Genomic DNA, 27,454 nt, shown 5'->3' with positions numbered 1-27,454 from the left:
CTGTTTAGCCTTTTCATCATGGAGGCAGATTTAGCTATAAATCTTACATATCAGAATTGAGATAGGATCTATGAGTAGAAAAGCTTGCAGAGATTGTTTAAAAAAATCTATTAAACCACATGACATAACTGGGCACTCAAAATGTAATGATGATGGTCATAACGATTATTAGGAAATTTTGTCTTAAAACTAGACAGTGTTGGCCAGGCATGGTGGCTCACGCCCATAATCCTAGCACTCTGAGAGGCCGAGGCAGGAGGATTGCTTGAGCTCAAGTGTTTGAGACCAAACTCAGCAGGAGTGAGACCCCTGTCTCTCCCAAAAATAGAAAAAAATTAGGCAGGCACAGTGGTGAGGTCCTGTAGTCCCAGCTATACGGGAGGCTGAGGGCAGGAGGATCACTTTAGGCCAGGAGTTTGAGGTTGCAGTGAGCTATGATGATGCCACTGCACTCTAGCCAGGGTAACAGAGGAAGACCCTGTCTCAAAAAAATAAAATTAAATTAATGGTTTATATTTACAGGGGTGATTTGGAAATAAATGTCCAAGAAATCTAGATTAGAAATAAGAACAGAAAGAATTAATGCTAAATTGCATCTATCTAATTTACAATCTCTCTTTGCAGTTAGATTGTCTCAGAACTTGAACTATCTTCCTTGATATGATAGAAATACTTACCTACTTGTCAAGGTAGAGTGAAATAAGTTAATAATATCATTGTGAGGTCTTACAGGCAAAATCTTTGTGTAATCTTTTTCCCCAAAAAGTTAATGAAACCATATATTTCCTTAGTAAAAGAAATGAAACCAGAATTCTGGCTCAACTTAAATGTAAATGCTGCTTAAGAATGATACAGTAATACCTCTTGGCATTTCTTAAGTTAGCCTGCTTTTTCTGGATAAAAATAAAGAAAATAAAGCATCTAAAACAGAACTTCCCTATTACAACCCAAATTTGCCCATGAAAGCAGAAATTTTCTGGCCTGCATCTATGCGTTTTTTCCACTTTCCGTAGCCTCCCACACTATAATGACTTATGCATGGAATTCATAGACTTTATATTTTGTTTTGAGTGCAAAATAAATGCCAACATGGAAACTGTGAAGGCTGACCATTTTTAAAGATGGCCACAGACCTTTGAGGGAATCAAACAGTATCCGGACAGATATTTGGTCAGGCAAGGATACCAAAATTCTAGGACATTTTTTAATTTCACCAGTCTTAGAAGGCAAAAGTATTTACGTTTCCAGCATGTGCTTAGTAAGAATACCTTGACCTTTTTGATGGGGAGTCAGAGTCCTTTTCAATAGACTAAAGTGACTCAAAACCAGCACAGAAGTTAATCTTGTTTAGGGCTGAAATCGATAAGCCAATCCAACTCATGTGTTGACAGTTCTTTTGTGAAGTCAAATCTCTGACTCAGGTGGGGCAAAGGCAATATATGTAACCTAAATATTTGTAGCCCCATAATATGCTGAAATAAAATAATAAAATAAAATATAAAAAAATAAAAATAAATAAAATAAAATATCAAAAAAAATAAAAGTGCCTCCTCTTGAATAGGATTTCCCTTTTATAGTCCAATAATTTGGTTTTATTGTAGGACCACATTTGGATTAGCCATTTTTTATAAGGTTGAGTTTACATTGGTATAATTTGTTTCCTTTAACTATGGGTTTGAATAATTCAAGGCAAAAGGATGGATACCTGGAATGTGTTTATATTCTGATCTTATCTTATATATAATTTTCATGTGTTCTTACATTTTTATGGCCAAATCCTAATAGTAATATACAAGCAAAACTCCTTAGAAACCAAAGAGAATGAGACTCAAATAGCTGAAGAATAGTACCAATTATCTTATACTTTTAGTTCACTTGAATTCTTACATGAGGCATTTAGAGTTTACACATACTAAACATATGGGGGGGGTGCCAGGGGAAGGGATGAAGTTAGAACCTCATAATTCCAAGGAGACAATGAAGGTTGTTAGCTATCTGAGCCTGAGCCCTGACCGAGATCCAGTTTAAATCTAGGCTCACTTGCTAGATGTATAACTTTGGGCAAGTTATTTAATTTCTCTAAGCTTCAACATCACTTGCTAACAAGTAGTAGCTGTGATAGGACAGATGTATTTATCCTGAAATATTGTAAATGGTATATGTTACACTTTCTTATCCATGAATTGTGTGTTAATATGAGTTAAACTGGATTATTCTGTGTTTCTTAGTCACTCCCTGGAGTAAATACATCCTGGTCATTTGGAATCCGTATTAGCTCTTTCACACACTAATACATTACACATGCTGTCTCTATAGCTCAAGTTTTACATGAACAATTCCCTGGTGGCCTTTGCTGCAAACCAAACAGCGAATGGATTTCTTTAATGACCTGTATTCACAAAAGTAAATCAGGAAAGCATGCAAGCTAGAGCAACATGTTTCTTCTAGTAACTTCTATTTAGTATTACATTCCAAATATTTCCTTAATGGAGTTTTAAATGCTCTGTATTTATATTTTTATTCATGAGTAGACCAATCCAAATGCCTTTAAAAGCCTTGCTGACGATTTTTGACAAGAAATATTAAATGTAAAATTTTCTTCTAATATTAGGCTGCTTCGTAAAAAAATAGCACTATAAACACTATTAAACAGAAGCTTTAGAAAATCTCTTACCTCAATTTTTACAGCACAGATCAAGTGCTCTCTTCCCCCTAGATATATTTTGACTTTAGAAATGTATCCATAACTACATGTTTTTAAAATTTTTTAATAGGTGGCGAAATGACAAAACTCACTCCCTTCTTTGATCCATGAATTTGAAATAATCTTTCATCAAGTTCCATCTCCCTTAGCCTCATATGGAATGTATCTCTCTGTCTGTTGTTAAACTACGATGACATGTCTGTAGCTATCAGAAAAAGAAGCTGGGAAGAACATGTGACCCGATGGAAGGGACTGCCTTTTAATTCTGATGATTGTAACACAGCATGTCATCATGGACTAGTAGCTGACAGCTTGCAGGCAAGTATGGAAAAGGATGCAACTATAAATGCGGACCTCAAAGAGAGGTGTGTTTCACTACCAGACTGCTGTCATGGACCAGAGCTGAGAGATTTTCCTGGCAGGCCAATGGGTCACATTTCAAAGGAGGTGGATGAAAATGACAACCGTGAAGGTGAAGATCAGTTTCTTTCCCTGGAAGCCAGCACAGAAACACTAGTGCATGTTTCTGATGAGGATACCGATTCTGATTTATACCTTACAGATGATAAACGTAGTTCAACTACCCAAGGGCAAAAATCGTCAGGCCAACATACCATTGAAGGAGCAGGCTCCTTAGTGAAGACACTACCCATCATGGAAAGTAACAAAGATTCTCCTAACTCCTGGGGAGTGGCTGGTAACGCTGATTTAACACTGGTAGAAGAAAGTGGGGAAAAAAAAGTTGTTGACACTATAAGTAAAAGCCTGGAGCTTTACAATGATATAAACTTAAGTGAAATAAAAGATGCACCCAAAGTAAATGTGTTCGACTCTTTGCATGTGAAAGATATTGTGCCAGAGAAGCAATTGCTTAATTCTGCTGTAATTGCTCAACAACGACGGAAACCTGATTTCCCTAAAGATGAGAATGAAAGAAGCACCTGCACTGTAGTACAAGATGAGTTCTTGGCTATTCCTTGTACAGACAGAGGACGGTCATTATTGAAAGCAGATTTTGGAAGCTGCCTCCTGCAGCCTTCTTCCTACCCCAGTGGAATGTCAGCTGTAAATGGCCTGAAGAAGAGTGGTTTCTCAGAACATCAAAACAAAAGTCCTCCTAAGGTCAAGGCAGAAGATGACATGCAGTGTTTACACTCACAGGAGACTCTGGCCACCCAGGAACCCACAGATAACCAAGTTAGACTTCGCAAAAGAAAGGTAAGATACATGCCTAGATGATCTGGCTTTTAAACTTGTGTAAATATTTTTGTTTTCATCACTTATTCTTTCGCTTGGACTAAAGAGATATGGAGATGTTTCTTTTGGCCTGCATTGAGCTGCATAATTCAAAGATTGCCCACTTTGAAAGCATCAAAGTATGTAAAAAGCATCAAAGTATGTAAAAGCATCAAAGTATGTAAAAATTAAAATATAATAATCTATGTATTTGCAATGGTTTATGAACATTCTATTTTGGAATTGTGCTGAAGACAGGATTGGTATCACTTTCTTTAGTTGGAATTAAATAGCCACCATATAGCTCATAATTATGTAGTTCAAGGCTTTCTGAAGAATGAGCTCTAATTTTTAGAAACAAAGCCATGGTATTTTTTATTTAATACTATTTATTTGGGCCTGTTTCTTTTTCTCACCAAAATGTATATTTTATCATAATGAAAGTAGTATAAATCACATATTAAGAATAATCCCTTTATATATACAAAGACAGCAGTACCCCTTCTCCCCAAAATTGCTGATTCTATTTTAAATGATACCCTGGCACATTCACCATAGATATATTATGGTCTCTGTTTCTTGCCATAACTTTTCTTTAACTCTTAACCAAAAGGGTCAATAACCGAAAATATTTTTTCTTGACAAAGCCCCTGGCACTAATTCTGGAGATGCCACGTTCCCCTAAGAAGTTTCCAAGTGAAAGAAGTAAGAATTGGCACAGTGCTCCACGAATTATGATTTAGCAAGTAAACTCTTGACCAAAACTTATCTTTAGGATTTCCCTAAAATTTGTCCAATAATGTAGCGTTCTATAATCCTGATTTAAGTCCAAATACAGTTCCTTCTTATAAATTCCACATGGCCATTGGCACTGAAGAAACCCTACATATTGAACACTTATGCAACAATTAAAACATACTTCATTGCCTTTCTCTTGATATATTAATCCATAATTTCGATTCTCCTGACAATAAAGCTAATGTTCTTAGATTTGTTCAACCGAGGCTATTTACCTACATTGTAGGTAAAAAAACAACAACAAAAAAAAACCTCCAGCTCTCTTTGTGGTGAAGAAATCTGGTTTCCATGAACTGTGGTTTTGCTAACAAACTAGATCTGTAACGTGTCATGAGTTAGTTTAAGTGAAGTCAACGTTTGTACAGCAAAGATCAGTGTACTCAAGCTGTATGCCAACAGAGCATTCTGTGCTTCTGGCAAACTCTCTGTTCCTTACATAAGTTGTATTAAAATGTTATTATTAGAATGTTTAGGTCACTTCTGCAAAAATGTTCATAGATACCATCAAATTTGTTGGAGGGAATGCAATAATGCTATAAGAAAGTATTAACTGACCTATGATATAGCTCCCCTAAAATAAGACAAATCCTGCCCAACTGCTGACAGAAACATTAAACATTCCAGAAACATATACTCACCACTTGGACATTTATATCAATACTAAGAATGCTGGAAAGAATTTACTCTTAGACATGTCACTATAGCATGGTTGCATTTTGAGAGCTGTAATTATATCTCATTTACAAGTCCAAACTTAAATATTCTATTTTAAGCATTCTGTCATTCTAAAGTGTTGTGGTATTGTCTGGTGGAATATTTACTTTGACTATACAACCCATCTGAGATGCTTTGTAATGAATACAATAAATGCAAAATTATAGGTTTGGAATTTGCTCTGGAAAGTATGGTTAAGGGAGAAGCCCTTAGAGCAACAAAAATGTGTAAGAATTTTTGTTTTAGTTATTATTGAAAGAGTGTTAAAATACCTTTGAATTGACATTTTTCAGAACTTTACAAAAAATAGAGCATATTCATAAAAATATATGTACAGAGATGTTATCATTGTATTGCATGTTACTGAAAGAAAAGGGAACAGTCTAAATTTCCATAAAGAAGAAATTTGTTTAATTGTTATTTATCTATTGTATGGAATACTATGCAGCCATTAAAAGGTGGATTAAGATCCATGTGCACTAACTTTGAAAGATGATTATGATATAAAGTGTCTAGAAAACAACAGCAACAGACCAATATGGACAGCATATCCTACCCTTAATGACACAATATATATGTGTATACAAAAATTGATACCAATAGAAACAGTAGCATAAACCTCTCTATATGACTGAACAAGAATATACAAAATCCTGGCTAAATAGGCACGAAATTGTTAACGGCAGTTACTTTGAATGAGTGGAATCAAAAGGATAGAAGGAGGAGATTTTCACCTTTTATCCTATTAATTTTTATAAAATATTATAGAATTAGGGGTGAAATGCATACAATAAACAGAAGAAAAAAATGAAGTAATATTAGATATATAAACTATTTGAGGCAGATTCTTTATTGCACAAAATATCTGTATCATTATGATTCTTGTTACTTTTGTGAAATGAAAATAAATATTTATAAAGCTTTTCTAAGTATCAACAAGGATTCCAGTCAACTACTCAATTCCTAATGAGAGTGCAATGAGTTTAAAAGAGATAAAAGCCTCTTGAAGGGACCCATGAGCCATATTTTTATGTCTGTTGGGCCTTGGGTACCAGATTCTACAAAAAGTTTGCTTTATTGTCTATATTTTTAGAACTATTTGTCAGCCATAGTGATAGCTGTAAGGTGAGAAGTTGGAACAGTGAAATATAACCTAATATCATTGTAGTTACAGAACTTTAATCAGCTCATCATCTGATGGTCACGTGAGTGAACCAAGTCCTTCATTGAATTTATGAGCATGGATTTCTTTTGTCAGGATATAATCAAAGTTATAAGACATGAAGAAAAAAACAGAGCTTATAAGAGTGATCCTCAGAATGTATAGAAATAGTGCTCTAGAGATATTGTACTTTAGAGATGAATTATTATTCCTTGAAGCCTACAAATTTTGGCAGGCATTCATTGTTTTGCATAACTTATTTTTTCTTGGTTTCCAATGATATTTTTGACCATCAGGGATAGCCATATTTATACTTATTAGGAGTCTCAATAGAGAGGACTGCATTTGTAGTATATGTAAATACGGACCATTTAACTGATAATTATCCTAAATATGATGAAATAGATCATGAATTTGAAGCCACTGAAATCAAAGAAAAACCAAATGAAATGTGAGCAAACATTAGTGAATGAGCCATATGGTTGGGTGACATATGCCCAGTGCTCACAGGGCCTGGCTTTGTCCCTGGGGTGAGGTGTCTGGTTAAAAAGCAATTTTCAGAGACACATTCCAAAGAAGTTTGGAGGAGGGAGACAGTGTAAGAAGTGGTCTCTTTAAACCAAATGAGATGTGAAGATGGAAAATATGTAGGGGAAGGCTTAAGGTTAGACTTTTTTCTTAAAGAACTAGTATATTTGTTCTTGATGGTGGTTTACTAATTAAAGAGAGTCAAAAATTCAATCTTCTATAAAAACTATTTAAATATTTCCCAATTTTTTGAATAACCATAATAATTATATAAATGTACATTTTATTTGCTCAGATAAGACAAGAAATAGTTCATATCACAATGCAAAATAAACTCAGAAAAATTGCAAAGATTATCTGAACTTTGAGAAGACACCTAATTCCACATTCCAGCGAAAACCTCACATTCCAACAATAAACTAAACTAAGTTTAGAATCTTATTTTATCACCCAGCATTAGTTAGGCAATAGCTTTGGCTATTATCACAGAAAACCAACATAATATTTGTTTAAACAACAAATTTCTCTCACACACACATCATACTTGGGTGTGAGTAGCCCTGGACCAGTATGTAGGCTCTATGTACTCAGACCCCTTTCATCTACCTGTCCCACTGTCTTGAGCTCTCATCCATATTCAAGTCACTGGGAAGGAAAAAAGGTACAGAGTGGCCACACTCCTGTGTTCAGGCAGGATTCTGAAAGGTGCATAATTATTTTTCTCTCAGATATCATGGGCTAGCACTTAAAGTTTTACAGTCATATTTAGCAATAAAGGGAGAGTTTGCATTCTGGGCAAGTATGTGTCTGCTAAAAGTTCTATTATCAAGAAAGAATGTAAAAATTCATATTGAGAGATAACTCATAACATAAATATTGAGGAATAACATTCTAATATAAATATATTCTAATATACCATGGCATGATTTAAAATAAACAACCAAGATGCATATATATTCTGTGGTATTCTATATAAATACTTGGCGCTTCAATTTCACACTACAGGGTACCTTTCCATATTAAGAAACTATTTCATGTATTGAAGTTATGTTGATCAAATGCTCCACTATTTCTTATAGAAAAACTGTCCAGGAATATAACATTATACTGTACATACTATGCTTTAACTATCTGAAAAATATAATACATTAATTACCATGACTGATAAGAATAAAATATTTTCTCCTTACCCTATCTTTAAAATATGCATAAATTTGGTAAAAGCACATCTATATCTAAGATGGCCTTCTCTCTCCTTTCTGTCTCCTGAATGCCTATATGGGAGCCTTGCAGTAAAGGAAGAATAACATTGATCAATGGGTGACATAAAGAACATAGTACACTGTGCAGAAAATGGAATAGGCCAAAGCAGGAGGGTGGTTGGAAGACTATAAAAAAAATGGAAGGAAAAATTGTCTAAGAAATAAAAACCTAAAAAAAAAAAATAGTGAAGCCAAGGCCCCAACAAGATATGTGAAATGAAATCAAGGACTAGTGGGAGCATCAGTTTGTAAATAAGTATCAGTTGACAAAAAGAAAAGAAATGGAAAACAGGGTAGGTATAAATAGCTCTGCAGATAAACTCATAATAACAGTATGGTTTTATGCTAAGATCACATTGCTTTTTAACAACACAGGCCTGTTGAGCAGATTGTTCTTCCTAAATCCTCTTGTTTTTAAAATTGTTTCTTTAGGTCAAGGATTAGAGTTGGTAATGAGCTGGGCCAGGTGGCTCACTCCTGTAATCCTAGCACTCTGGGAGGCCAAGGCAGTAAGATCTCTTGGGGTCAGGAGTTTTTCAGTTGGTAATGAAAAGTTGTTACTAGGTGGATGGTTCACATGTGGTTGAACCACACGTTCCTGTGACAGTTCTACGCCAAAATAGTTTTAGTTGTTTTTGTGCCCCAAGTAAAGATACTAGCTTTGTAAGTAGCTTATTTTGTGCTTCATTAAGCCACTGAAAACTATTGGATGAGCTCATGTCATTTAAACGGGATTCTGCCTTATAAGCAACTAAGAAGCCAAAAATATATTTGCAGATGTTTGGGACTCAAGTATTTTGGCTCATGACAAATCTAATTGTCCTAAAGCCAACCAGAAATGCAGAAACATTTAATTTTATGATAAAGGAAAACACTATATATAGTGTCTGGTTAAATCAATCAATAATAAATATTGAGCATTTCCAATATCCCAGACCCTGTTCTCTGTACTTGGTCTACCACTAGGAACCAGATAGCAGAGTTTCTTACATTGTGAAGCATCTAGTCAGTAAAATCCCTCTGGAGTTACCAAATAAGGCTTCTGTTTGGCTAACACATAAGGCCAGCACTGAAAGGAGGGAAAGTAGCAAGAGAGAAAGGGGTGAGAGGCTGGACAGAAGAAAGAGGAGAAGGGAGAAGGTAAACAAAAAGACAGAGAGAGAGAGAAGAGAAGGAAGACAGAGACAGTAAGAGAAAGAGAGAGAGATGCTAAAATAGGATCCCAAAAGAAGCACTGGTCAAATATATACAAGTCTTTGACAAAAATGTATTTGTAACAGGCTGCAATCAGGTTCCATTTCAACATGATAATATGATTATATCACCAGCAGAAGTTTAACAGAGACAAGGAACATGAACTCGACTCCAGCAATTATGGAGCTGATAGAAGTAAATCATTGCTATCCCTTTACATCAGGTATTCTGATGACTAGAGCCAGCCCTTGTAAGCTGTATCTCCACAGGGCTAGAGGTGAAGCTCTAATAGGCTCATATTTCAAGCTCCTCAGATGTTTTCACTTTTGGAGGGGCTTACTTTCACTTTTGGAGGGGCCCAATTTTCTTGGCCAAGTTAGTTGCTCAATTCTCTCTACATCCATAGAAGACTTATTAATATGACATATATATCCCAGTTATGATTCCTATGTATAATATATTGTGAAAAAATCACTGGAATTCAATTGATTTCACCATTGCTAATGAAAACATAAACTCACTGAGGATAGTTATTCAATCTTGTGTCTGCAGCATACAACCCAGTGCTTAGAACCTGTCCATAAATGTTTAGATGAATGAATGTCCTTGTTATGGTAAAAGATTTATTTTCAGAAGATAATATCAGGTGTCAAGGCCTAACTTATAAAGATGCAGAAGAACTTAAACCAAACAACCAAAATCATAGACAAGATATCCCTTACTTTGTACCCCAATCTCTCATTCTCCTTGCTAGTTTCATGCTAAAACAGCGCATGAGAAAGGAAGAAGGAGAAAGGAACCATATAAAATCTGGATCTCTGAGGCAACTTTCAAGATCAAGATGATTATTAACCTTTGCCACAAAACAACTAATTAATTGTAACTGATTAGTTATATAACAACCTATGAGTAGATGTTATTTACAATATACTCAATTGTCTCCAGAGAAGAGTGGGCAAGGGTGGGTGTAGAAAAGGTAAATGTTAGGATATCCATTCACATTTATTATAATTGATCATTTAATTTTAGGTATGTTTTATAACTTTAACCCCCAACCTTTTTGGCACCAGGGACCAGTTTCATGGAAGACAATTTTTCCACAGACTTGGGGGGAGGGATGGGAGAGGTGGAGCTCAGGTAGTGATGTGGGTGATGAGGAGCAGCTGTAAATACAGATGAAATTTCACTTACTCCCCACTCCATCCTTACGCTCACCTCCTGCTGTGTGGACCGGTTCCTAACAGGCCACGGACCAGTACCAGTCCACAGCTTGGGGGTTGGGGACCACAGTTTTATAATATATATGATATACTAATACAAAAGTGTATGTGTTATAGTTTATAAGAAACATATACTCGACAAGGAGCACATAATCAAAAATGTCAGGAAGTCACTGACCTAGAAATTCCATAGCTTTTCTGGTTAATGTCGACTTATAGAAGCTGGGAATGCAATGGAGGGAAGATGACAGGAAGAATAGAATAAGAGATTGAAAGACAAATGAATAGGGGAGATTGAGGGACCTTTATTTATAGAGAGTATCAAACATTAATGAATTTCTTTTGAATTTCTATTGTGAAAACCACATAAAGTTGAGAGGTTTGCCTTTAAGTCTATATATAACATATAAAATATATATAGTATATGTATTCAGATTATATATAGATATATATATACTCTGAATGAAAGCAATTAGATATGAATGTTTCTTTTTCCAGATGCTATTGAAAAAAGTGGTTATGATGTGTGAGGGGCCTCTGATTCAATCAGTGGCTTGGACCAAAATTGCAAATTTACATTAGTTATTAACAAGGCTTTTAATGAGTTCACATTAACCTGACATCAGCTTTTATTGGAGCAAGAATTAATAGACTTTTATGATGTTATTTTAAATAATGAATGGCTATTTCAGAGCCAATTGCACATTGGAGGGTATCATAATAGTGAAACTGGTTTAGTTTCTTCCTCATGGATTTCTGTTACTATAAACCAAGACCAGCTTATTAATCTTTTAATACTAACAAAACCACCACAGGTTTTGGCTCCCTACCTCGAAGAAATGCCAATATCCACAAAGGTTGGGATAACTTGCATAACCTACATAACAGAGCCCTGCCTCTGTTATCTGGGTACCACACACAATGGTGCCAACAGGATCTGTTGGTTTTCTAGTTCGTGTTCTTAGAAATAACGTACTTGTCCCTTGGTGCCAACGAGATCTCTATGCCACAGATAATTGTCTAACTGTGAAGAAAATTATAGTGCTATTTTAGAGATAACATCATCATTTTCAAAGGAAATATAAGCAAACAGGAAAATATGCTTTAACTCTTTTTTTCAGTTCTATTTCTACATTGGCATGGGGTTAAAACTAGTGATTAATGGACTTCTTCAATTTTTCAGTTCTATTTTTGAGCCAATGAAATTTCAAAAGAGTTTACTGCTTTTTATGTACTTTAAAAATTAACCCAAGGGTTTTAAAAAAATGTTGAAACAGCATTATTACTTGGTCTAGAAAATGAATAGGTTGGTTTCAGCTTGATTTTCTAGCCAAGAGAGTAAGCTGTGACAAGAGGCAAGGGTAAAACCAAAACTGGGGGGTGTTATGTGTGTTATTTAACCTTTGTGGGCCTTTCACATCCCTGGAAAATGGAGCCAACAGTCTCTATCTCACAAGGTTGGTTATGAATATTAAATAAGACAGGAAATGTGATTAAACACCTTCATAGTACAGCAAGTAAAACAATCCATTTTTCACACAAAATTTGAGATGAGGATCTGACTGCCAAATAACTGAAGAATTGCTAAATTATTATATATGTGAATAAGTCAAATTCTAGTGGAATCAATATTCATAGCATATATAGCTATCCAACATCAGTAGCTTCTTCAGTTGGGAATTTCTGGAGCGCTAAATGGCCCATGGTAAGCTTCCACAGCTTCTACACTATAGTGCTATGTACAGAACAAAGTAATGAAGCCAATGGACCCTGAAACTAAATGGCCTGAGTTTCAATCCTGCTTCCTTCATGTATAGCTTTGTAATCTTGTAGGTTATTTAATCTTTCCCTTCCCCAAGTTTTTTTTAATCTGTATAATGGGATTCCTTACTCTCATTAGGAAGATTAAATGAGTTCATATATATATAAAGTAATTAAAGCAGTGTCTGTTTCCTCATAGTAAAGGCCATGTGACTTCAGTTATTATTAATAGTAGTAGTCATCTGTTTGTTTTACTAAATTGCCCTAGTTATAGATCTGTGAGTATAGTGAACTGTCTGGGAATAATTCTGGGGTCAGACGGACAAATTTTGAGAGAGAATTTAGAAAGTAAGTCAACCCACATGAACATCTTAGCTATCTAATTTTATTCTTATATATTATAGTAGAGCTTGGAATATGCTTTCATTAACTAAAATATTTATTTTCATGCACTTCGCTATGTGTGGTGTAGAAATGAATAAGAATCAGATATGCATCCTAACCTAAAGGAGCTTACATATTAGTGGGGGCAGTGTAACACACAAATAACTAACTTTAATATTAAGCTCAACTAACTTCAAAAACTATCAGTATTAGAACCTAATGCAATATTATGTTTTGAACTACATGTGTAGTAATATCATGGTTCAATCTAATCCAGGGTAGAAAACATGAAGAAGATCTCATGGAGATAGGGCTAGGAGAGGTCTCCTTCCAGATGAGGAGGTCAGAAAGGGCCTCCCTCAAGTGGTGCCTGGGCTGAGCTTTGGAGGATGCACTTCGGATTTTGCACCTGCAGGAATGAATGATGGAAAAAGATCTCTCTGCAATTTTAACTATTTTTTTAATTCAACTTTATTTTTTAAATAAATACACAGACTTAAATATTAGGAAGTAAATGGTAAATGAAATAAGCAAACACTTCATTAAAGCCATTATGTAAACAGAAACTTTTAAATGTTAAGTTTTTTTAGCAAATTATTTCATGATGATATGAAAATCAACAGAGTACTTTATATGTCATACTTCAGCTTAGGCAAAACACCTGTTTTCAAATTTAAAGTTCTTTTTAGCTAAGTAACTTCCGGGCTCACTTTGTCAAAAAAAAATAGTTATCTATAGATTTCAACATACTATTGAGTCCTGAAGAGGATGTTGGCTTTTATAGACATGTTCATTCGCTCCCCAGCTAGTGTTTGATTAATTAGCCGAAAAGCAAAAGGAATATCATGGAAATTTCCTTACTGACTAAAATATTACTAGAAGATATACTAGCAAAATGGTTCAAATACAAAATGATGATGATATGAGGTATCCATTCCCCCTAACTCTCAATGCCCTCATTAATATATTAAAAGAATCATGTAAGGAATGTTATTGTTTCATACAATTATGGATAATTGTAACAAGATTATTTAACAGCATAACTTACTGAAACCATGAGAAGCAAAAAGACAAGAGAGTAACTCCCTGCTTGGTAAAAATTCAGTTCTGATTATGATGTTTCATATTCCTCTCACATCAGGGAATTTTCTGTAGAATCACTTAGAGGGGGCACTCAAAGGCATTTTAGTCAGGGTGAAACAGACGAGACATGTACTTCATAAATACCTGATAAAAAGGTAAAATATCAATTGTCATCTTATTTGAGCATAAAGGAAGACATTTTCTAATTATAAGAACAGAAAATGCAAGCCCACAGGCCTTATGAGTGATATAATTTCATGACAGATGATATGGTGTGTTCACAGGACAGTAATAAACAACCATGCTATTCACCTCCTGTTGTTATGAGGCTACATTTGGGTAGAAAAGATTAATGCTGAGGCTTAGTGTGCTGAATAAGTCTTCATTTCCAACATTGTTATTGAAATTTTATTTAGATGAAATGTCAATTTTACACCACAAAATTTGTTTATGAATTGCCAAATGAGTTAAATGTTTTAAGAAAGTTGTGAAGTGTATAAATCTCAAACTTGGAGCAGGAATACTAAAAATAAAATAAATTTCCTTAATAAAAATATATATACACATTCATTTTCAATATCTGCAATAATAATTCACAATTTGAGAAGCAGTATTTGGCTTCCTGCAAAAATACAGTCTTTATTGAAATTTGGAGTAGAGGAGGTGACAAACACACAAAAACAAGTGGTCACTACCACAGGCATGACAGTAGCAAGTCAGCTAACTGTACTCTGCTCCTGCATGTTTCCAATGGAGGTGCAAGAGGAAATGGGAAGCAGGATCACCTTTAAGGGCCTATGGACCATTTGCTTCACCTCACCCCCTACAAAGGCACAGGGAAGTGGGAGCTTTAGTTAACTTAGAGTCAATCAGTGCCTACATTAAGAAACAAACATCCAAGCCCTTGTGTGCAGAGTAATTATTATATTTATCTCAGTATGTAAATTTGACATTGTGCAGATGTAACTTTAATTTCCAATACATTCATCAATAACATCCTTTGAATTTTGTCTTCATTTTGTTAAGATAATCAGGTGATGCTTAATCCCTGTCACGTGTTCATTTACCCAACAAGCAAAATATTGCTCAGTTGACTAGACTATATGGTAGGCAGCATCCTACAAACAAATATGAGATGAAAGACATAATTTGCATTCATAGGTTTATGAATGTTTCAGTTGGAAGAAACTTTAAACATCCTTGCATTTCACTTTAACTGGAATAATGTGTATGTGTTGACAAGACCAAGGAGCTGTAATTTAGAATGTTAATAGTGGTATGTCCTGTTACCAATGCAAAGTTGCTGCCCCACAGAGAAGATGCTGAGTTGCATACTATTATGGAAACGCTATAATTTAAAAGTAATCAGAAAGAATTGGCCAACATAGAAATGTAACACAAACCTAATATTAAGGGTTTTTTTGAACGATGAAAGGAAATGTTTTATCCCTCTATTTCAAACATTTGTCTACTTTGGGAGAAGGGAAAAATACATCTTTGAAAATTTTACTACCATTTCAGGTATATGCTGAAAAAAATATAAAATAATTTTTTTTCCTTTTTATTTCACCTTTTTAAAAACTGAAAATGGAGTCTGAAATGAACTTTTTTTCCCCAGCTTCTCCTGAGTTCTAATTTTATGATAAAAATTTGCTTTTTTCCTAAGGCATGAATTTTCATTTAATTCAATTATTCTGTACTCTTTCCCTGTGACCAACATAGACTTTTATCATAAATATTATCTCTGTCCACTTAGAAGTTACAAAGTGCTTTCTCTCAGATGTTCACAGTGTTTGGACTGAGGCATGATAAATTTTAAACAAGCTGAAAAGTATTTCAAACAAGTTCCACACTGAGCAATCATTAAGGAGGGAAGCAAAAAAGAGGAAGTTAGTAGATTTCAGTATAATCTGCATGCAAATTTTTCTTTTAAAATGTTAGTGATCACATAAAGCACTAAAATTTTATAACCTAAACTTATTATGTCTAGACTAGAAAGAAAGCATGCTAAGTTGTACATCAGCCTATCCTGAGCAACTGAAAATGGAAATAAATCTATTTTTGACATTTAATACTTTGTAATCATTGTTACCCTAAATGTCTAACCCTGACCACTGAGATTATTTATTTTCTCAGAGAAAATAAGTGGACAACAGTGCTGTTGCTTATTTGAAGCTAATTGATTATGAAATTTAATTTCTAACTCTCATGTAAATCTTTTCATTTTTAAGAGGACCAGATTTATTTAGGAGATGTCAATAAATAAGTCACTACACTGATATGGTGAATGATGCATATGAACTGCTGCCCAATATTTGTGCTCCCAGTATTCCTCTCTAAAGACAGAACTCTGCTGGTTGTGGTGGCTCACGCCTGTAATCCTAGCACTCTGGGAGGCCAAGGCGGGTGGATTGCTCGAGGTCAGGAGCTCAAAACTAGCCTGAGTGAGACCCCATCTGTACTAAAAATAGAAAGAAATTAATTGACCAACTAAAACAAAATATATATATACAAAAATTAGCCGGGCATGGTGGTGCATGCCTGTAGTCCCAGCTACTGAGGAGGCTGAGTCAGGAGGATCGCTTGAGCCCAGGAGTCAGAGGTTGCTGTGAGTGAGGCTGACAGCACGGCACTCTAGCCCAGGCAACAGAGTGAGACTCTGTCTCAAAAAAAAAAAAAAAAAGACACAACTCTACCAAGATAGAGTTCTTTTCCAGTTATTTCACAGATTGTCACAGCAAAATTTAATGCACATAAATTCCTTTGAGATGTGGGACAATAGAGTAAGGGTGCTATATAAGAAAAAGAAGAGTTGCCAACTCCAAAAAGGAGCATTTTTATGCTATCTGTTATCAAGCTACACTGAAGTCATGTAATGCCTATTCTTTATGATGAGAAAATAAAACTGGATATTGTGATTAATAAAAATGACTACACTATGGTTTTCCATATAGTATGAAGACTTGGGGAAAAACAATGAAAGTCAGAAAATGGTAGAAGTGTGTTAACACAACCCAGGAAACCTGCTATTGAAAGAGAATATAAAGGGGCCACAAAGCCATTTTTGAAAAAGCAAAGTGATGTAGCTGTCACACTTAGGGTGAACCTTGTCTAGGGATTTTTGTTCTCCATTTCAATTGTTGGGGAGTTATGCTTGACATGGTGTTTTCAAGTGATTCTTATCATTTCACCCATTTAATGAGTACTTGATTCTGGAAGAATTATTAGCAAATAAGTAAATATTTTGCCCCAAAGTTGCTGGCCAGACGACTTTGAGACCTATGCTAATTTCTCTTCTGTACTCCAATCATTGTGCACACCCCTGCAGTGGTGAACGGTCACCCAGGTGAGAAGGAGCAGATGGGTTTTTCTAATGTGCACTACTATTGGGCTTGAGGGACTGTTTATGTTCAAAGTGACATATTTACTTTCTTGCACTGCAGCTGCCTTTAGATCTTTCGGCACAGAATTCCACCGCCATGTTGATAACACCCTTCTGCATACCTAACCTTTTTATACAAGGATGTTGTGAAACTATGAAGCCAAGAGAACTAAACAGATGCACATAATCAAGAGTGAGTCGCAAGCAATATTCATCACTCAAGGGTGCAGTTCCACTCTTTCATTAAGGACAGGGTTTAAGAAGCCAAATTTACTTTGAAGCAATGCAAATTAAAGTATACCCATATCTCTGAAAACTAAAGAAAATCAGTTCACACGTCAAAGACTTATTTCAGAAATTTAAGATGCTTGTTGAAAATGGCCATTAGATTTACATTGTTACTTACCTGTGGGCTAGTCATAGTTACAGAAAGTTCAGCTGAAAAACTTAGAGATTGGGAATCTATCTTCACTTTAGAAACACTATAAAAATGCACCTCTGAGTTTAGTTGTATTTAATAATTGTTATAATTATTAAATCGCTATAATTCTACATCCTCAATATCACTCATATCCATTTTTTTTTATTCCCCACCACCTTTTCCTGGAATTACTGCAATACTTCCTTAATTGGCCTCTGGTATCTTGGCCTCTGGTCCTCTCCAATGCATACTGCACACTATAACCCAGATTATCATTACACAGTGCAAATCTATCTCTATCCCTTTTGTACCTTCAAATTCCAATATGCATGACATAGTTTTCAGGAACAGTCACAATCCAGGCCCTGTTTACCTACATCATCTCTTTTTGAGCTTCTAATCTCATGTTTTACAGCCACCTTAAACTTCTTCCAGTTACCTCTCATCCCATCTATCCCAGCTCACCTCTGCACCCTCATCTGACTCATTTTAGCCATTCTTCACATTTCATCTTACATGTCACATCACTTAAAACATCTTCCCTGAACCCCTCAGACTGAATTGAAGCCTCTTTCCAAGCATCTTTGTGCATTTTATAACCCTCTGTAACTTAGCATAGCACCTATCACACTGGATTGGAATTACCTATTCACTTATCCACACTGTAGGGGTTGAATTGCAGACCCAAAAAAGGTATTTGTACATCCTAACCCATGAAACCTGTAAATGTAAGCTTATTTGGAAAAAGGTCTTTGCAGACGTTATTAAGTGAAGGATCTCAAGATGAGATCTTCCTGGATTACCCAGGTGAACACTAAATCCAATGTCAAGTGTCCTTATAAAACACAGAAGAGGCAAAGACTCAGACACAGAGAAGTCTATGTGAAGAAGGAGGCAGAGATTGGGGTGATGCAGCCACAAGCAGAAGAAAGCCTGGAGCCACCAGAAAATGGAAGAAGCAGGGAAGGATTCCACCCAGATCCTTCCAAGAGAGCACAGTCCTGCCACACACTTTGATTTCTGGCCCTTAGAACCGTGAGATAAAAAAATAAAAATAAAAACCTCCTCTTGCTTTAGGCACTAAGTTTGTAGTGTTTTGTTAGAGCAGCCTCAGGAAACTAGTACACAAACGTACAATTCAAACTGTATATTCCCTGAGGGCAGTGACCATCATAACTTATTCGCCATCTTCTCCTTGGTGCCCAGAATACACCTGGTGTGTGGCATGCACTTATTAAATGTTTGTAGAAGTGACTGAGTGAAGACAAGCACAGCACTTTAGGCATTATCTTAGGGCACGGTTAACAGTTAATACTACTCTTTTTTTTTTTTTTACTGTCTGTCTGCTCCAATTATACCATTTAATCACCTCAGTCTATATTGATTCATCTTAGTTCTACCTGATATCTCTTGAGAAGCAGTAATTTTAAAAACCTGTAAATTATAGTGAATAATATGAGGACATTTCTACATCAAATATATCTTATTTTGCTTGAGAGATAGAGAGATTTCCATAACTATAAGCAATTGTAAGTCAAGATTCCTCAGTCAATTCCAAGGTTTAAAGCACTTCACTGGTTAACCTGAAAAAAGATACCTTCAGTCAGATAGCACTGGTCTTTTTATCAGTTCCCTATTTTTACCTTTTTAATATATAAGTGATAAATGCATATGGCCCCAAAAAAACATAAAATGAAAAGTTAAATTTCCTTTCTGACTAATCCCATTCTTGCAAAGACACTACTGTTAACTGTCTCCAATTCTGGTCCATTACCTATATATTAATAACTATAAATACATGCTTCCATTTATACCTATTAATTATACAGATTAATCAGTGGTCCCCCAACCTTTTTGGCACCAAGAACAGCAGGGAGTGAGTGATGGGGAGTGGCTATAAATAAGCTCGTTAGCCCAGCTGCTCATCTCCCAATTTAGACAATATTTCCACAAACTGGGGTTGGGTGGGGAGGGCGGCAGAGGTCTGGGGCCTGGTCCCTAACCATCCTCGGCCCAGGAGTTGGGGACTGCAGGATTACATGATGTCCACTTGTGAAAAATGAGGTATTTCATTTTTATATTTAACAAATGTTCTTTGTCAGCCATATTAGTACACTAGGGCTGTTGTAACAAAATACCTCAAACTGCATGTTTGAACAATAGAAATTTATTGTCATAGTTCTGAAGTCTGTAAGTCAAGATCAAGGCATCAGCAGAGTTAGTTCCTTCTTTTGACTGTGAAGAATAATCTATTCCATGCCTTTATCCTAGCTTCTGGTGGTTTGCTGGTAATCTTTGGCATTCCTTGGCTTGTAGACTTATAAACATATTATCCTTATCTCTGCCTTTATGTTCACATGGCATTCTCCCTGTGTGTGTCACTGTGTCCAAATTTCCCCTTTTTATAATGACACCAGTTGTCTTGGAATGGAGGCCCTCCTACTCCAGTATGACCTCATTGTAACTTAACTAATTACATCTGCAACAATGCTATTTCCAAATAAAGTCACATTCAGAGATACTGAGGGTTAGATTTCAACATATGTACTGGGAGAGTGGTACAACTCAACCCATAACAATGGCTTATATTGTGCCAAGCACCGTTCCATGTAAGGGGCTAGAACGATGAGCTGACAAATTTTGTATCATCAAAAACTTACATTGCAACAGAATTTACTATTCTCACACTTGCTCAAAGTTTCTCCTTTGTACCTCTGATTTTTATTATTTATGTATATTTTGTTCTTCCAGTACTTACCTTTATGAATATGTCTGCTAACTTAAATATGTATTCTTCTATTTGTTGATTTATCTATTTTAAATGGTATTTATTGCTTTTCCATTTCAAAAATTTACAGAATTAACAGTTACCCCTTGGTCCATCTCTTCTCCCCTACTTTGTCTCCCAATTGTTGGGAGATATATTACTTTTATGTTTTCAAGATTTCAGCACATGCATTCTATCTTATAGTAATTATATTATGGTTATAGTATGATTATCACTAATCATTCTGTGCTTCATCTATAGGATAAAAATTCAAAGACCATAAAAATTCAAGACCATAAAAGTCTTTATTATTAAAGTAAATATCCACTCCAGTAAAAAAGCAGTGAAATTGGGCTGGGTGCGGTGGCTCCTGCCTGTAATGCTAGCATTCTGGGAGGCCCGGGGGGGGGGGGTGGGTGGGGAGATCACTGGAGGTCAGGAGTTTGAAACCAGCCTGAGCAAGAGTGAGACCCCGTCTCTACTATAAATAGAAAGAAATTAATTGGCCAACTAATATATATAGAAAAAATTAGCCGGGCAAGGTGGCGCATGCCTACAGGCGCATGCCTCCCAGCTACTCGGGAGGCTGAGGCAGGAGGATCGCTTGAGCCCAGGAGTTTGAGGTTGCTGTGAGCTAGGCTGACGCCACGGCACTTACTCTAGCCTGGGAAACAAAGCAAGACTCTGTCTCAAAAAAAAAAAAAAAAAAAAAAAGCAGTGAAATTGGACACACAAGAAGCAGATGTTACCCATATCTTTAAAAGGGAGATCAGCTAGGCACCACGGGCTAATAGATTTTCCTTTAAATTCTTTCTACTTTGTTCCTGTTTCTATGTTCTGTGTCTTTCTTATGTCTGTGTTCTTTATCTTTCTTACATTCTTTTTTTTTTTTTAATTTGGTTGACATATCCCCCTGAATAATGTCACCACATAAATGTGTATATATTTTTAAGTTTTTATGGGCCCTTATTTTTCTCATATTTTAATCAATAATTAAACGTGTTTAGTTTTTCAGGCTCATTTTTTCTCCTTGAGAAATTAGAAGTTATTCCTCAACTCTCCTGTGGCCCAATACTTCAGATTAGAAGATGCATGTCAAACTAGTACCTGTATTTTGCAAGTAACTTGTTTTTAAGTCTCTGGATGCTAAGATATTTTCTTTTTCCTTGGAGTCATAGAATTCATCAGATGTAGAATAACTTTTTTTCTTTTGAGTGTAACCTAATGTTTAGCAAAATCTTTAAATCTGAAAAGCTGTGACTTTTATCAGCTTAGGAAATATTCCTTCTAATATTTTGAGTATTGCTACCTCTCAATGTTTCTGTCGTTTCAGCTCAAAATTCCTATTGGATATTTTCTAATAACCAATATCTGTCTGTTAACTTCCACCTATTATTTGTCATTTATTCAGATTTTTGCTTTACTTATTGTGAGATTTTCTATGACTCAATGGACCAGATAAGCATCTTAGTCTTCAGATATATTCATTTTATTATTCACTGTCCACTAAAAATATTTCTTTTTGCAGTCATATTTTTAACTTACATAAATTCTTTCTTGTTTCCATTCAGTTACTAAGTCAACCAACAGATATTGAGAACTTAAAATATACCCAGCACTCTTCTGGATGTGAAGGATATAACATAATATCTCTGCTCCAAAGAACTTGCTTTCTAGAGGAGGGAAGCAAAAAATAAGATACTAAGCCAACTAAGGAGTGGAATGAACAAATGAAAGAAAAGAATCACACGCTAGAAGCTCTGGCATAGAGGGGTGGGGGAAGAGAGGCAGGGGCAAGATATGTAACCCTAACAATATCTGTACCCCCATGAGATGAGGTAATAAAAAAATTAAAAAATAAAAAAAAAAGAATCAAAGAGTAGGATCCTAGAAGCTATGTGAAATAAACTGGCTCTAAAATAAAAGTGAGATCAAATGTTAATTGTTGTGGCTAGACCCAAGTAGATGAAGAAGAAAACAAGCTTTTAACAACAGGAAGCCCACTGACCAGCTTGTTCAGAGAAGTTTTGGTAGGAACATTTGCTTATTTCCAGTAGGTTCAAAAGCATAAAGGAGGACAGGAATTGAACAAAGTGAGCAAAGTTAGCTATTAAGTATTAATGTTTTCTATAAAAGAAAAAAAAACAGAGTAGAAGCCAGAGAAGGATGGAAGTTGAGATATCTATATCTATATATATAGATAGATAGATATATTTATATTTGTTATTGTTTGTTTGTTTGTTTGTTTTCTCATTTGAGACAGTCTTGCTCTTTTGCCCAAGCTGGAGAACAGTGGTGTCATCATAGCTCCTGGGCTCAAGTTGTGATCTTAGTTGATCTTTCCTCATTGAGATTATGGAAAATTGGTTAGAATAAGTTCCTGGTGTATGATTCTCTGTGATTTGTGTAGGAATGCATGCCTTATGTGTCTCCACTTCTCTCCACCTGATCCACATCCTCCTTAGCATTTGGAGGTCCTACGACGAGTTCTTTGCCACCTCTCTGGATCCAGTGTTTTCTTTTATTCCAGCTTGTTCTACATGGTATAATCAGACTTAATCTTCCTAAGAAAACATCATCTTCAGGTTATTTCCCTCCATAAAAAGCTAACCCATGTTTTGGTTTTTTATCAAATCGAGATGCCATTCCCCCGCTCGTATTTTAAAATCCTTTATGTTTAATCCTTGTTAACATTTTCGGTCATGTTTTCACCACTGGAACAGAATCATATAGAAATGCACTATAATTCCATGCTCACTGGCTTCTCACAGGCCCTTAGAGTCTCCTAGTAGTGACTTGGGACACCTATTTGCCTCATGCCAGCTCTTACCACATTGTTCATTCTACTCATCCCACTTTCTTTAAGTTCCCACAGCTACATCTTCCACAATCTCTCCTTGAAGATATCCTCACTGAGGAAGGAAGTAAAATGAATGAACAAGATGTTTTTTCATCTTGTTTAAGGATGAACCTGAGTCCCTGATGTGGTGGTACTGCACGCTCATCGAGGGCAGAGACTAAGTGTTTCCCTGTGTAGCCTCAGTAACTAATATGGAATAGTGAGAAATAGGAAGTTGTCTAATGGATGGAAGGTTTGAAGGATAGGCCAACAGATGGATAAATGAGCAAGTCCATATTCCCTGAGATACAAGAGACCACAGAATTGTCTCTATTTTCAGTAAGGTTGATGCAAAAGAAAAGAGAAAATCCCAACTTCCCTAGCTGTGTGCTTGGAAAAAAACGAAAAGATTCACTCACTATATCACTATATTGTTTTCTTTTGTCCTTGGCTGTGATGTTTTAATCTTCTTTGGTTTCACATCCATGAAGGGGTGTATCCTTCACAAACAATAAAATTATTTTTTGCATAAATATATCTTTTTGTTAATTCACTCAATCACTAATCCATTCATTCAGCTTTTTTTTTTTTAACCATCTAATATTTGGGCATTAAGTTAGTTGCTAGATACTCAAAGATGAATAAGTTACTGTCATACTCCTCAAGAAATGCAAAAATCTTGCAGGGAAAACATTCATAACATGAACATTCTTACGGTAGTTGCTCCATTAGTATGCTGACTATTTATTCATCTTGGTTTGTCTGTACTGCTCTGGTTTATGCCTGTTGTCCCCACATCCTGCCTGGCTAGCTCCCTGTTGAACTCTCTGAAGTGTCCCATTTAAGTGATGAATTACATGGTGGACTTATGTATTAGCCATACTAAAAGAACTATGCTATGTATGTGGACATAAAAATGAAAATATGTCTTGTGTCCTCTTCTAAATTTAAACTTCTTAGGGGAATAAGAAAATTCTGTTGGAATTATTATATTTGCTTATGTTTTCAATCTTCCTAATATTTTGAAAACCTCAATACAAATTTTTTTGATCGAGATTAAACTTTGGATAATTGGTAGAGTACTTTAAAATATCATGAAAAATAAAACTACTACAGCCAGATGTTCACAGAAAGCCTTGGACGAGCTAATATTCTCATAGTAATAAGTGACGCTAATTAAGATTCTGAAACAATATTAAAGGAATTTCTTATTCTGTTTAAAGAACAAAAAGTGTAAAATGCTTTTTGCTTTTCAATGGATATATTTCCTTCATCTCAATTCACCCCTATAGCTTCTTTTTCCTTCAAGAGGCAACCTGCTCACTTTTCATATTCCCTAGCAAGTGGTACACTGAATATCTTATGGAAGTTTAGCAATGCCTGTTCAGAATCCAATGGATAACTGATTAGGAAATAATGATCCAAGCATGTAGAAGCTACAGAAAATACCAAATTGAAGGAGATGATGGGAATTTAGGTTCATTCTCTTAGAGCCTGCATAATTTCACTCATCTCTAGTTTTCCAAGACAACATCTGTGGTCTCTTTCACAGCACAAATTCAGATCTTGAGGCCACATACCCAACACTTGTCAGTCATTGAGGTCTTACTTTTAACCTCATATAACTCAATTCATAGTATGTCATTCTAAGGATTTGAGTATCAGTCTCAAGTTTGTATTTCTTCCAATTTATCTCAGAGCTGCAACACAGCAAGGAGTCTCCCCATATCTGGAGGACACTTTGTAGTTGCAGTTATATCTTTCTGTCCATTGTGAAACTACTACTGTTTATAATCTTTATTTTCTATGGTTTCTATTCATAAGAGGGTCTTTTATTCACTTTCTTTCTTTAATTCACTAAGTAAGTCCAAAAATCTCCATGGCTTCTGGGCACATGCTAAGAATAACAGGAAATTCATTATTTTAACCACTATGTTTAGCCAAAGCCCTGATATAAAAGATGTCCTTTTGCTGGGCCCTCAAAGCAAGAAGATTAAAGTTCTTTTGAACCAAAATTGAAAATCGAGGTTTTCTCCAGAGTAAAGATATTCTGAAACAAACTCTAATTTTAAGATATCTGTTCTATATCATAGGAAACACCTTTTTTAAAATTCAGCCCTAGTATTTAACACATTTAAGGCAAGAAAGAAAAACAGGTTCAAATATTTAGAAAGCTAATGCTTTTTAAAATGAAATTATAGCTTTATCTCTTTTGTTTATGAAAAATGCCATTTTAATTACATCACTATCAAAGTATGTTTTCATTCATTGCTTATTACCTACACTTTGATTTGGTATAAAATCACAGCAAATCTAATAGCCAAATAAAAGAAAACTAAGAAAAAAAATTAGGGAATTAAGCTGTGTTCTAGCCTTTTAAGCTGCTACAACACAATACTACAGACTAGGTAGCTTATAAATGACAGAAATGTATTTCTCATAGTTTTGGAAACTGGAAAGTCCACGATCAAGGCACCAGCAGATTCAGTGTCTGGTAAAGTCCAGTTTCCTGGTTCATAGATGGCACCTTCTTACTGTGTCCTCACATGGTAAAAGAGGTGAGAAGTCTCTCTTGGGCCTTTAATAAAAGGCATTAATCACATCTCAAAGGCCCCACCTTCTAGGACCATTGCACTGGGGATTAGATTTCAACATATGAGTAGGGAGGTACAACATACTTTCAGACCATAGCAATCCTGGAGGTTCTTCACTCTTGATAACTAAGGTTGACAAGTTCATATATATACTACAGAGCAGTGTGACACTGAACTTGTCATTGTTCCTTATGTTACAATGGAAGGCTACGGAGCTAGTTCATGGAACATTGTTGTTCTTGTCCCAGCTCTGACAGCACCTGTCACTTAGAGCAAGCCAGTCACCTTCTCAGCCTTTCTTCATTATTCAAGGAAGGGTGTTCAATTAGAAAACCTTTATTTCTGCTTCTCTTTCCTCTAATCCCCACAGACTTGGTTGTAGTAAATGACGCTTGTTTGTACAGAATGATTGTTGTTTATTTGTCAGTGTTTATTTTCAGGCTCTAGAATTGGTCACACACAACAAAAGGTGTCATTGCAACTGAAAAATTATACAGTGTCACAGAACTTCAAAAATTCTCTACTACAAGCCTGTTTTCCTGTTTTCATGTAGACGGTATATTCGTAGAGCCCACCTGAGCATTGGGTATCTTTCTCACTATATCACGTTAGCATATGGCCCCCTGGCCTGCATTTAGTGGTTCTCTAATTCCTTCATATTTGTCTTTTCAACTCTTTAAGGCAAAGGCAAGTGTTTTTTTTTTCTCCTTACTCCTAAAGTGACTAGTATGCAGGCACTAAGTAAACAATTCTTTTAATTTATAGTAGAGCTGAGTGAAATATTTTACCAAAAAATAAAGAGAAAGTGAAGAAAGAAAGGAATAAAATAAGGAAGGAAGGAAAGAAGGAAGGAAGGAAGGAAGGAAGGAAGGAAGGAAGGAAGGAAGGAAGGAAGGAAGGAAGGGAGGAAGGAAGGGAGGGAGGGAGGAAAAAAGGAAGGAAGGGAGGAAGGGAGGGAGGAAGGAAGGAAGGAAGGAAAAAAGGAAGGAAAAGAGGAAGGAAGGAAGGAAGGAAGGAAGGAAGGAAGGAAGGAAGGAAGGAAGGAAGGAAGGAAGGAAGGAAGGAAGGAAGGAAAAAAGGGAGGAAGGGAGGAAGGAAGGAAGGAAGGAAGGAAGGAAGGAAGGAAGGAAGGAAGGAAGGAAGGAAGGAAGGAAGGAAGGAAAAAAGGAAGGAAAAGAGGAAGGAAGGAAGGAAGGAAGGAAGGAAGGAAGGAAGGAAGGAAGGAAGGAAGGAAGGAAGGAAGGAAATGTATAATGGCTATATATTTACTTAGCATTCTGCTGTGATACCCTCAATAAAGCTATTAGTGGTTATAACACAATTTAATTATTTAATAGTGAATTTTTGTGTTTCTTCTGAATAGGGAATCCCTGCTACTAGAAGGAATGTTTGAATCACCCTGATT

At 35.7% G+C, this 27,454-nt stretch overlaps 1 protein-coding gene across 3 annotated transcripts in view; it reads left to right on the top strand.

Moving 5' to 3' along the window:
- The window catches only part of DLC1 (DLC1 Rho GTPase activating protein), a 414,054-nt gene that overhangs the window by 90,112 nt on the left and 296,488 nt on the right, over window positions 1-27,454 (top strand). For all 3 annotated transcript variants that reach the window (XM_012739809.3, XM_012739810.3, XM_012739808.2), the window contains exon 2: window positions 2,775-3,922. In XM_012739809.3, coding sequence (XP_012595263.1) covers window positions 2,900-3,922 — 1,023 coding nt within the window. In that variant the 5' untranslated portion in view covers window positions 2,775-2,899. The remainder of the gene's footprint in view (window positions 1-2,774; window positions 3,923-27,454) is intronic.

This window comes from Microcebus murinus, chromosome 24 (genome assembly GCF_040939455.1).
Source record: "Microcebus murinus isolate Inina chromosome 24, M.murinus_Inina_mat1.0, whole genome shotgun sequence".
Taxonomy (NCBI): Eukaryota; Metazoa; Chordata; class Mammalia; order Primates; family Cheirogaleidae; genus Microcebus; species Microcebus murinus.
This window is presented reverse-complemented; position numbering and strand designations above follow the sequence as displayed.